Genomic DNA, 13,130 nt, shown 5'->3' with positions numbered 1-13,130 from the left:
TTCCAAAAATGTATTTACTGGCTAGTATGTTGACGATAGCTTGTTTCATAGGGACACATATACAATTATAACCACTTTTCCCATACATTATTCATAGGAACATTAAATTCACAAGAGAACTCGAGAGCAATAATTGGATAAACTGTTTAGACCTCATAATTACGATAATTAATAACAAACACGACTCCACAATTCACCATGAACCAACCCATACAGACATAACTATAAACAACTAATTTAATCACCCAGCCTACCACAGTATGATGCATAGACTCATCAACATATCAATATCCACAGAGAATTTTAATAAAGAATTGAATCTTCAACCCGAATGTAATTTATCACATCATTGATAAAAAACGTTTTAAAGAAGCTATTAAGTAAGTTTACTCTCACATAAAATATATTACTGGACCTTCAAGAAACCCACATATACCGGAAAACATCAGATAAAAAGATAGTACTACTGAATGAACACAGTATACATGAACCATATAAGACTGGTAACTTCTTGGATAGACATAAAAAACAACAAGACACAGATAGACAAGGATAACAGATCAGGTGTCTATGAAGTAACATACAGATTATGACAAAAAGTGTGAGTAGGAAGGACTTCAAGAAATTATGAAACAAAAATCTCCGAAAATAAAAGAAGTTTTGCACTTGACAGGGCATCATGAAGGCGAAATTCCAAATCGTAACTCTTTCATGTACTATATTCTGTAGCTTTCGATGTTTATATTGAAGTAATTGTTTCGAACAGATTTTCTTTTCAGTTTGCATCTGAAAGTAACTTCTAACCTCTTCGTGAAGAGTTTATTTTAAAAACAATTGCTTCTTTACTTTCTTTCAAAGTTTACTACAATTTTTCACATAAAGTTCTGTTCTGTTCTGTTTTTCCGTTAACCAGCTGTTCGCACCCCTACGAACGACAACCCTCAGAAGTCGAAACTTGTGCGAGATAAGGATTAATGAGGTCTTACCTTTTAACGTGTGATTCCTAACACGGGTTGGACGATAGCAAGTGAAGATCGATCGTTCAGACTAGGGCTTGAACCACCGACCAACACGGCAGTCAATTCGAGTGAGTGAACAAAGCACCCACGCCGAACCGCTTGGCTACCAAGTTGGAGTAGTGAACCTTCTTTCCCAAAAGGAGATCATGAATTTCTACCACTCGAGTACTGTGTGGCGACTAAACATTATTTTTGTTTATTTCTATAATTTCAAAAACATCGTTAGAAACGTTTATGTTCATGTATTGAGTTCGAATCATTCACCATCTTCAATTTCAACTTTTTGGATGGATTCCAGAAATGATCCGTATTATGTTTTAAAAAATTCTAGTTTCTGTTTTGTGAAGGAAACATTCAGAGACAACTACTAATGAGTGAATCCCAAACAAAACGTTATAACTGAATTTGTTGTCACAGAGACGATATTTGAAGAACAATTTCAAGGAGTAGGACGTTGGCCGTCTAAGTAGGAAGTAAGTTTACTGATCAGGACTCAAGATTGAACTAGATGAAATAGCAAATGGAGAAAATATTCTATAGGGCTATTCTAAACTTGTTGATTAATTAATCTACCTCTATCGCCAGGGATGTGAATCTCGATTTGCCACAAGGCTCAGTTCTTGGACCATTACTCTTCCCGATATATGTTAATGAACTTCATCTTCATATGGAAGAGGGGTATGTAACAGTAATTGCAGATGAAACCATGCAGAGCAACTTACAATCAAACTTGATAGTATTTTTGAATGAATTTAGTGTCAGAGAAACAAGCTAGTATTAAATATATCTAAATCAGTATTTGTGAATTTAATCTTTCGAAAAAACAAACCAGATGAATCATGCTTAAATGATGGAATTGTGGAATTGTGTGGAATTGGCCGCGGTGGTAGTGTGTCCGACTCACGATCGGAAGGCCATGTGTTCGATTCCCGCCTCGACCAGATATTTTTCTCTAGAGAATTTATCTGGTTGAAGCTGGAATGATTCTGCAACCGTGTTAGGAATCACACGTTAAAAGGTAAGACCTCGTTAGTCCTTAGCTCACACGAGTTTCTCAACTTCTGAGAGTTGTCGTTCGTATGGGGGCGGCAGCTGATTAACGGAAAAACAGATTTTTTTTTTAAAGATGATATACAAACCTTAAATATTGTTGAATTCCTATACTAGAATTCTGAAAGAGTAAGCACTAAATTCTCAGAAATGACTTATGTTTTTGTGTCTCTTGCAGTGGCGTAAGGAAATTATACGATCTGAATAAGGCATTTTACGCCATAAAACAATTGAAGTGGAGTTTGGTTGAGGCGGCGCTGTTGTACTTATATTATGCGATGGCCTACTCCCACCTCAGTCTCAATATTATGGTTTGAATCATAAAATCCATTTTGTTTGCTAGACGTAGCTTGTGTTCGTTCTGGTCAAATGCTCCAAACTATAACTACAACACACAAAGTGGTAATTTCTTGCAAGATTATCAATTATTTCAACATACCTTGATATGTCTATACAGGGAGTTCCAACGAAAACTTGACCCCCCCCCGGAAGTCAGAAACGCACGTGTAATCGAAAATTTCAAACGACACGTCAATTTTTATTTTCAGGGGGACTCATTCTGATATGGAAATCATACCCAAAACTTAACTCCCCTGCGGTCAGCAACTACCCCTCTATTTTTTCAATGGCATAGGGGGTCGAGTGATACATCATTTGAAGGGTATTTTGTTCCTCTAATACTTTTGTATTGTTTCGAAATTGGTTTATTCGTTATTGAGAAATTAAATGTTGAACGTTTCCTTTAAGAAAAACCAAAAAATTCGCTGTTGCTCATTTTATTGAGGAAATCAATGAAACTAATATCAATGGCAACATAATCAACGGATAAAGTATTCAAAATGACCTTCATCTAGTACCATACAAAAATACAGTCCACTTTTGAAGGGGTTGCGTACATTATTCAAGACGTCTGGAGTCACCAATCAGTATTCCCGAACAATTCTCTGTCGCAGCTCTTCTAGATTTTTAGGCCTAGTAGAGTACATTTTCGACTTCAGGTGTCCCTATTAAAAATCAGGTGATTTAGCTGTCTACTCCACTAGATCCCTTCTGCAGGTCCAACGCATATCTCAATACTTTTGTTGAATGTATCTACCCTCAGTCAAACTCAAACATTCATCTGGGACATTTGAACGTGAGGTCTTTAATGGTACACTTTAATATAATAAAAGATTTCATATTGCAACAACAGTTCGAAATTTTTGTTGTTACCGAAACATGGCTCAATGACAACATATCTTCTGATGTTCTCACCAGATAAGTTTATTAGATTTGACAGAACTGATGTTGGAAAAAATCAATTCTAATATTGAACAATGTTGGATTTCAGTCACGTTATCAGGAAATAAATTCATTATAGGCGGTGTCTACAGGCCTCACACCTCCAATGTACTTGATTTTTTTCAATGAACTGGAAGATGCGTTAGCAACAACCCTAGCCTATGGTGACAAAACTGTGATTTCTACAAATCTAGAAGATCTGCGACAGAGAATTGTTCGGGAATGCCGATTTCTGACTCCAGACATCTTCAATAATGGATCGCTTCCATAAGTGAACTGTATTATTGTATGTCACTGGATACAGGTTATTTCAAACACTCTATCCGTTGATTGTGTTGCCATCGATATTACTTTTGTTGATTTCCTTAATAAAATGAGCGAAAGCAAATTTTCTGTTTCTCCTTAAATACAACGTTCAACATTCAATTTCTCAATAACAAATTATCAAATTCCGAAAAAAATCACACAAGAAATAGAGGGACAAAAGATCTTTGAAATGATGTCTCACTCGACCCCCCCATGCCATTGAAAAAAATAAGGGGATAGTTGCTGATCGCAGAGGGGTGAAGTTTCAGATATAATTTCCATATCAGAATTAGTCTCCTTAGGAAAAAAAAATGATGTTTTTTTTAATTTTTGATTACACGTCCGTTTCTGACTTACAGGAGGGGCAAGTTTTCGTTGGAACTCCCTGTATATTGCCTGAGTGACATGTTTCCTTAATACGTGACTGATTTCACCATAGTTCAGAATATTTCAAGTATAGTTTCATGAATTGTCAATGAACTTTATGTTCCAGAAGACTTATAAATAAATTGAATAATGAGTGTCCAATTCATTTAAAGAAACTATAGGCGTAATAGTACTGATAAATTAATTATTGGCGTTCACTATCAAACCCTCATTATATGATATCATTGTTAAAATATGCATGAAGGTTTTTTCCCTCCCAAAATTAACAAGTTTTCTCAGACATATTCCAGGAGTGGCGTTATTTGGAAAATCGGTATTACATTTTTGTTTCTGTGAGAGATCAGTTTCTTCAAAATCATCAGCAAAATGTAATTTAAGTCATATTCGTTATGTCATTACGACAAGTAACTTTTCATATTCAACATGTCAACAAATCAATTTTGACATGTTATAGTAAAATTTCAAGTGAGACCAAACTCCATGCCTATCCTAACCAAATGGAGCAGTCACAACAAATCCAAGAACCCAACGAGTTGGAAGCATGGAAACTCATGATGGACAGTATGATAAAGTTTATACATGCCTCGACGAAGCTGATGAACACTTTCAACATCAAAGCCAGCAATTCAGTCCTTCCGAATGATTGCGAAGTAGAATGCATTCCGTGTGCCTCGAAAACTGTCCAGAAACAGAAAAAGAAAGTTTGTGCAGCTGCTGCTTCTCAACCACAAGCTAACGAGACACAAAAAGGAGATGCTACTCTGGCCAACGCTACGAATCCAGAAGAGGATAACCAGCATGACGCAACACCGGGCGCAGATGAAACTCTCAACCAAACTGGAAATGATTTGGAAGAAACTCAACCAGGAGAGGTAGCAGCGGATGACACCCAAAATGAGGTTACGATGAATGAGACAAATAATCTCCAGAATAATACAGAAACTCATCCAAACGAGGATGTCGAAATAGTGGTTGAAAAAAAGGATGTATGTGTCTGTAAAGAAATCAGGGAAATCAAAGAAACAGCCAAGAAAGCTGGAATAGTTACTGAATGCAAAGGTGAGCAGAATGTGGAAAAAGTGATTGACAAATGGTCACCACTATTGATTCTTTGGAATTTACAGTTCTAGATCAACCTAGATTATATCCAAGTGATTTCAAATACCAATTAACGCCACTAAAAAGTATTTCATGTACTGGAAAATTTCAAAGAATCCAATTCAATATTTTCGGTGAATAATTTTATTATTCACAGAAACGATATAACAGTTTCTGTGCAATTTTTTTCAATCAGCTTGGGCCCTATACAGCTACTATTCCATAACTTTTCAGCATACGCATTTTTCGTCTGCATTTTTGATTACATAGAATATAATGAAAAATCAATAGAAATTTTCCATTTTTTTTCAGTTCAAAAATTCTTCAGGAACAGATCAAATATGAAAGCGAATTCAGTAATTTGCCCAGAAATGTCACCGTGTTTAAATAAAATTTGGATAGAGTCGTTATACCTATATTTCCAGCTCTTTATCTAAACGGACTGGCAATAATTTTATTCATTCTCATAAAATTGTATATAGCTAGTCTGGCGTGGAACTATATACCACTCAGTTGGTTGGCAGCGAAAGTGGTATATAAAGTGGGTCGGAAAGACTCACACCCTAAATCGGTACGACCAATCAGCCTTACATCCTTCCTGTTGAAAGGACTTGAGAGGTTACTGGACAGACACATCAGAGGGGTGGAATTTTATGTTTTCCCCTGAATAACCACCAGTATGCTTATCAAACCGGCAAATCGACAGATTTAGCATCAAACAACCTTGTAGAGATAATCCTACTTGAGAACAAGGAGCATAACTAGCTGAATCTATGCCATGCTGGTAAACAGAACTGCTACTACGACTCTTTAAGGCGTAGCTATTAGGTTCAGGGTCACCAGAGGTTGCCCTCAAGGTGGGATACTATCTCCCCTTCTGTGGTCGCTCCTGATGGATAGTCTGTTTGATGCTCTCGACAGAAGGAAAGTAGATCTACAAACTTATGCAGATGACCTTTTCATTTTGGCAAGGTCCACATCGAGAAGGGTAGCTTGTAATATCCTTCAAAGCAAGACGACGTTGTTCGCAGTTGGTGCCTGAGGGAGCAGATGTTTGTTAACCCCAGCAAAACTGTGATAATCCCCTTCATCAGGAGAATAAAATTAGATAATCTAACGCCACTTTCTCTCAACGGTGGGGTCGTTTCATTTGGAATGGAATTAAAGTATCTTGGCATTGTCCTTGATAAAAAACTCACCTGGAACGGTCATTTGGAAAGAGTTTCACACAAATCCCAAGTTTCACCTGTTTGTGGTGAAACTTGGGATTTATGTCCCAAGCAAATCCATTGTATTCATGTGATGATCGTCAGACCAATTGTGCAATTGCCTGGTGGCCGAAGAGTTTACAAAAAACGGCTCAGAGGAATCTCTCTCGCTCACAATGAAGTGCTTGTCTGAATATCAGTGTTACCATCAGTACCACACCATCAGCGGCCATGGAGATCCTTTTCGACCTACCTCCTCTCCACATTTTTCTAGAGAGAGAGGCTAGATGTAATGCATATAGACTTGTGTACTTTGCCAATTTCACAAATCAATTTATTGCGTAGTGCAATAGACTGTTGGTTGACATTGGAAGTCACAGCATTCTGGAAATGACCTCTGACTTCATATCTCCAACTGTCAACTACGAACTGCCTTATAAAGTACTGTTCCCGAGTATAGAGGACTGGATCCTCCATGAGAAATAAATATTAAGAGCAGATAATTGTTTATTTGGACTACAGTAGGAATGAACTACGATGTCTAACAGGCCTTCTTACAGGTCACTGTCATTTGAATCATCATATGCAGTGACTAGGACTGTCGAAATACAGTATATGTCGCCTCTGTCTGGAAAGCGATGGAATGGTAGAGCACATACTTTGTGTCTGGTCTGCTGGGGACCGAATCAGGCTTTTAGAGTTCGGCATAGCCGTACTCTTACTATCTGACCTGAAAGACCACTCACTATACAAACTAATCGGCTTCGTTAAGGAGCTGGATTTATTTGGTCGAGTGTGAATAGGTGTGGAATTCTCGAGGGTCGCGGTGGAAGGTCGAATAGACTCACTTTGGATCTAACTTAACCCAACCTATACTTCTCAAAACAATTTGATATTTCTTGATATCGACAATGAACTGAGATAGTTCTATGTGTTTGTTTTCAACGTTCCGGGGTAAATTTTGTAAACATTTTTTTGCATTCCAAAGAAGTATCAGAAATAACGTTTGTTTGTACCTCCATCAATAAGTACCATTGAAACAATGTTTTTTATCATTATTTGTCATCAGATACATAGTACATATAACGAATAGTTCAAAAATAATCCATTAAAATTCAAGTTAGTATCATGTGAATATTTTTGGGGTATATAAACTCGCAACTCATTCCGATTGCAGATCATTTTTTGAAACTCCTATAAGAAATCTTCAATCTGTATCTGATAACCATTTCTGAATTCAGGATAAATCGTTTCAGAGTTGATGACAAACGTTTACAAATCATCACTCCTCATATTGAAACTGCAGTGATGTGATGTGAGATCATTTACAATTCTTCTGAATCCTATCTGGTGAAACTCACTCAGAATTTCAAGGTCAATAAAAACATATGTTTCAGATTGCTCAAGACCTGCTTATTGGTAAAAAACGGTCTTGGAGGTGGCTATAGTAACTGTTTTGGAATTTTTGTAGGCATCCATATCGATTGTTCGTTATCAGATTGTTTTTTTTTTCAATGAGAGAATTTGTTCTTGTTTTGAAAGCTATGCCCAAACAATTGTGTCAAAACAGGTATTAGGGAAGTGAGCATATAGTTTTCCATATTTTACGGTTTTTTTTTGTATCCATCGGAATATTCTGATCATATCACGATGGAAAATATCTAATTCATTAGGAGAGTGAGAGACATACTCTTTAAAATCCTGAAAGCTCTACTCCAGCTTTTATAAATTCGATTAAAATTTTAAAAATTTTATAAAATAAATTTTATAAAATGATTGTGTATTGGAAAATGGGTGAATAGGACCCGGGTAAGATTTTTCATGGAATTTGCTAAGTTATTTAGTATAGAACTCATTGAAACAGACATTGAAATTTTGAGCAATATTGAGCTGTTTCACATTTTCATTCACCTGTTTTCATTTCCTTTCTTGAAATATTTTGTTCCGTCTATGATTCATAATATCAAATCGAAATCAAATTCCTGAATCTCAACCTATATGCTATTTTCCAAATGAATTTCAAATGTATCCTTCCCGTGTTAGGAATCACACGTTATAAGGTGAGACCTCGTTAGTCCTTAGCTCGCACAAGTTTCTCAACTTCTGAGAGTTGTCGCTCATATGGGGGCGACAGCTGATTAACGGAATGCTCACATTGCTCACTTACTCATATTCATATTCCACATAAAACCCATAGAGAATTGATCAAATCAAATTCATCAGCATTTTTTTAAAAGACTCAACTTTCTATTGCAGCAAAATGCAGTTGCAGTGGAAAGAAAACTGAGGTTCCTAATCCAGGTGAGTTTCGATCATACTTCTTGTCCATGAAGTATTTTCTCTCTAACTGACTATATTTTGTAATCTATCATCGACAGAATTATGTGCATGTCCGGTCACTTCAAAGGAAGCTGCAGATCTAGCAGAATCAATGGCTCAGAAACTAGCGATAGCGCAAAATGAAATAGACGGCTTGAAGGGAGAATTGGAGAAGCTGCAGTTTATGGAATCCACCAGAAAATCTAACACAGCAGCCCTATACAAACAAATCATGAAGGATACCTTGATTTCCATGGTAAACGGTATATTTTGAATATAATACCTATAGGTTTCTTGTAATCAAAAATTCTTCATCTCATCCACTGATACTTTGACTGAATATTCCAAAAAGAACTCCTACGTATCTTTTGGGAGCTCTTTTGGAGTCATTTGACTCCATCATTGTTTCGAAGTAAGCACCCTGGGTTTTTCTCCCCATTTTTCCAATACAACCATTACCACAATATTTTCCAATATACTAGTTTATATAGGTCTCTATATCAACGTTAATTGATACCAAGGAACAACAACATGAAGGAACAACAAAAATCAACAAATAAACAAAGATGAACACTATCAACATTGATAAAAAACAAATAGTTGAATATTTTTCATAATCTAGAACCGATTTTGATTGCCTATGAATTGATTATCTATACAGGCTGATTCACGGTGGATGGCACATCTGAATTCTGAATTCTGAATTCGTATAAATTTCTTGAGGTTCATTGGCGGTAGATTCGGATACATTTCATTGAACTTTCTACATGTTCTGCTGATAATTTTGTCACACTGTCCAAAAATAATAAACAAATTCATAAGAACTTCGTTTCAATAGTTTTGTTCCATCGTTTTGAAGGTATTTGCAACTTCTGAAGTGACGAAAATGTCGATATTATTAGGAGAATGTCACAACGCTACTGTCAAATAGTAATCATGGCCTGCTTACCAAATACCGAATGGAAATACCATTCTGAAGGGACATTTTCACAAATAAATGTTCATAAGTCCGAAACTTGACTAGTTAGGTATAGGTATGATACATAGAAAGAAAGCAAATTTCAGCAGCTTTCTGAATTTTCAATAATATACAGGGTGTTCCATTTAAAATAATCAAATTTCAGCAACTGTTTCAAGCAAACGAAAAAACTGTATTTTTTCACCACCCTGTATTGAAGTAACGGAGATTAGGCTGACGTGTGGGAAGTGTCCAAGTATCACCTAACTCCAAACCAAATTTCGATATCATAGTACTTCTTAACTAAAAGATATCGGCATTTTTAGAAGTCATGATTTTCGAAGAAAAAAATTGAAATTAATTTTTATTTCGAAAACGGTAACAGATAGGTATAGGGATATATCAAGAAAAGTTGTCGGGCAATTGTTGGAGATTCCAAAAATAATATTATATACAGAGTGTTCCATTTGAAAAATCAAAGTTGCTACTGCTTTCTAATAGAAGCGGCAACACCGCATTGTCAAAAATATTTTAGTTGGCTAGAGAATGTCCGAATATGCCCTCCATTAAATTTTCAAAGTGATCCGTTGTCTGGTTCACCAGAAACGTCTAATGTGCCATCCACCGTGAATCAGCCTGTATATTATTACCTATCGATTATTATCGCATTCGCATGGAACATGAAGGGCTAACTATATTAATTTCTTTGTCAGATTGCTTTCAGCTGAGGTCTCTGTTATAGAGCTCCATTTCGTTCTTCAGTTCCTATCTTATAATTTTACTTTTCTAAAGGTTTTTTGATGTGACTTTTCCAAATAATATCACAGCAGTTAGAAGAATGGGAAGAGGCAGGGGTCTCAATCAGGATGATTAGATGAATTTTTGCAAGAAAACTTCATTAGTATCTCACACCTGTCTCTAACAAATTGCTATAAATAATGAAGAAACTGAACTGCGGCACAATAACAGAAAAGGACAGAAGATACTGCTACAATTCAGTTGAATTTATATGAATATCAGACAATAAGTTGAAGGTTTACCCACCATTGTGTCAGTACTCATTTCTACTCACACACATAACTCCGACCCCACTTAGTTAACGTTTTTTCTTCCTTTGTTGTTATCCACAAAACCAACTCTATCATACTCGCGGAAACATGGCTTCATTCTTCTCTATCTGACTATGCTATTTCAATAAATGGATTTTCCCTCTTCAAAGCAAACAGAATAGATAGACGTGGTGGTCAGACTGCACCCATTAGCGTAAGTGATTCATTTACTCATTCGATCAATCGTTATTAGAACGCCGGTTTGATTTGAACTATGGTATTTTGATTTTCACAAGATTTCGTCTGATCCGTGCTACCACCAGTTGAGACCTCATCAATCCTCAACTAGGATAATTTCGTCTCAGTTAGACCCGGAACAGTCTTCTCCTTTTCAGTTTCATTGAATTTTCCATAATTTCTTTTACACACTTCTATTTGTTATGTCTCATCTGTTTTATTGGATACACCTTTCCTATGTCATCATCATTTGCATCCTGCAATTCATCTCTCAAAAAGAAACCTTTGCGATGACTGAATTCACAGAAGTTCACGATCTGTTTGCAAATTATAACTGGATCGTTATCCAACAGTTATCGAACAGTCATGAAGACGTCCGCGATGAAAACTGGCTTCATGATCGTATTTATCTCTTCATTCAAACATGTGGCAACGAACATAGCTAACAACCAAAAGCTATGAATAACTAGCGACATAATCGCCAGATCTCGTATCTAACCGCGATTGTGAAGGAAAGTGAAGTTTTCGCATAATCTCATTGATCCTCTCCTTCATACAATTTCCAAATGAGCTAACAGCACATATTAGACTTGCCACTTTTCACTCTACTCTTTAACTACCAGCATTCCACATTTCACTTCTCCTCTCCACTTTCCACTCTTCACTATCGACCCTCCAGTGTTCAAATTACACCCATCACTCTTCATTTTTCACTCTTCAATTTTCACATCACTGTCCACTCTTTCTACATTATTCACTATTGTTTCTTCACTTTTCACTTTTGACTCTCCACACTACACTCTCCACTTTTGAGTATCCACTCTCAACACTCTCACCCACCACTCTTTTTTTCTAATTCCACACTCTTCACCGTACACTCCTCAGAGCCCCCACTCATCAATTCTCACTCTCGACTTTCCACGCTCAACTCTTCCCTCACGACTCTTTCCTCTCCACCCTTCACACTCCACTCTTCACAATTCACAACCCATTCTTCACTCTTCTCTTTTTCATCTACACTTTTCACTTTCGACTTTCCACTCTCCAATCTTCACTTTCCCCGCCTCACTTTCCACTCTCCACTCCACACTTGACTCTTCACTCTCTCATGTCCACTTTTCATTCTCCACTTTTTAATTTCAACTCTCCACTAGTGACATTTCACTCTCCACTGTTGACTCTCGCCATTCTCACTCTAACTCCCCACTTCCTACTCTTCACACTTCCAGTGTCAAAACAATCTCGCCAGGTGTGGAGTTGAAGCACTCCTCGAACAAATCAGAAATCTGCCGAGTTGGAAAGTTTCCACACAACCAATTCGCAACTTCGCAAATGATATTTGCAGAACTAAATTGAAATCTCAGAGACATTCTTTCCTCATTTTGAATCGGTATAATCCGCTGATCCTAGTAGTCCCATTCCAATTATTCTCTGTATCAGAAATAATAGCTCCCTTGACAAGGTTCTATTCACTGAGAAAGGAGTATTATTCCAGTTTAATTCCAGTTTCAAGAAAAATTACATCTCAGCATCTGTGCTGTGTTTGCCGCTTGCAAAACTTCTCACCTGCATCATGGAAGCAACCGCTGTGGTAATGTTGAAAACATCTGGTTTATGTCCATAACTAACATGAAATATAATTCATTATAACATCAAAATTAACAGTTCAAAAATAACTTTTCAAAACGCTCAAAGGTACGAACTTGTTTCCTCCTCTCCATAAAAGAGAATGTAGGCTTCTCCACTCACAAGCGATTTTGGTGAAATTGGTGACACGTGTGAATCATTGTATTCGTGCCACATGCCAGTATAGAGGTGTCTGAAAAATGCTGTATAATGTCCGCTGTAAGACGTACCCACTGTGATTCGAAAGTGCATAAAGATTATAACGACATGGAGTCGCATTGTCTGGTGCATAATTATTCATATCCAATCCATCTAGAGGAAATTCGATTGCAACATTCAACTTGCCTCTGAATATTTCTGTTAGAGATAATATGAAATCGTAGACTTCATAATCTTGTTCTTAGACCCCAACACGACTTTATTCAGTGAGAAACTAAGAAACTGCGTTCCTGATTTTTTATTGAAACATTTTTAATCGAATTCAACTGCAATACTGAATATTGTGTTACTGTACTTATCTTGGTCTGATGTAGCACTTGATATGATGTACCTCCATTAATTTTTTTGACTGATTCATGTTTCGTTTTAAATT

General features: G+C 36.6%; 1 protein-coding gene across 1 annotated transcript in view; it reads left to right on the top strand.

Annotated features, from left to right (window-relative positions):
* The first annotated feature begins 4,414 nt into the window (after positions 1–4,414).
* LOC111502384 (uncharacterized) overlaps positions 4,415–13,130 on the top strand; it is a 46,483-nt gene continuing 37,767 nt past the window's right edge. The window contains exons 1-3 of the mRNA XM_074176316.1: positions 4,415–5,102; positions 8,606–8,650; positions 8,728–8,924. Coding sequence (XP_074032417.1) covers positions 4,433–5,102; positions 8,606–8,650; positions 8,728–8,924 — 912 coding nt within the window. The 5' untranslated portion in view covers positions 4,415–4,432. The remainder of the gene's footprint in view (positions 5,103–8,605; positions 8,651–8,727; positions 8,925–13,130) is intronic.

This window comes from Leptinotarsa decemlineata, unplaced genomic scaffold, assembly GCF_025532065.1.
Source record: "Leptinotarsa decemlineata unplaced genomic scaffold, Ldec_3_MD MMD2_tig00001719_RagTag_RagTag, whole genome shotgun sequence".
Lineage (NCBI taxonomy): Eukaryota > Metazoa > Arthropoda > Insecta > Coleoptera > Chrysomelidae > Leptinotarsa > Leptinotarsa decemlineata.
Note: the sequence above shows the minus strand (reverse complement) of the source record. Positions and strands in the feature narration are given on the sequence as shown.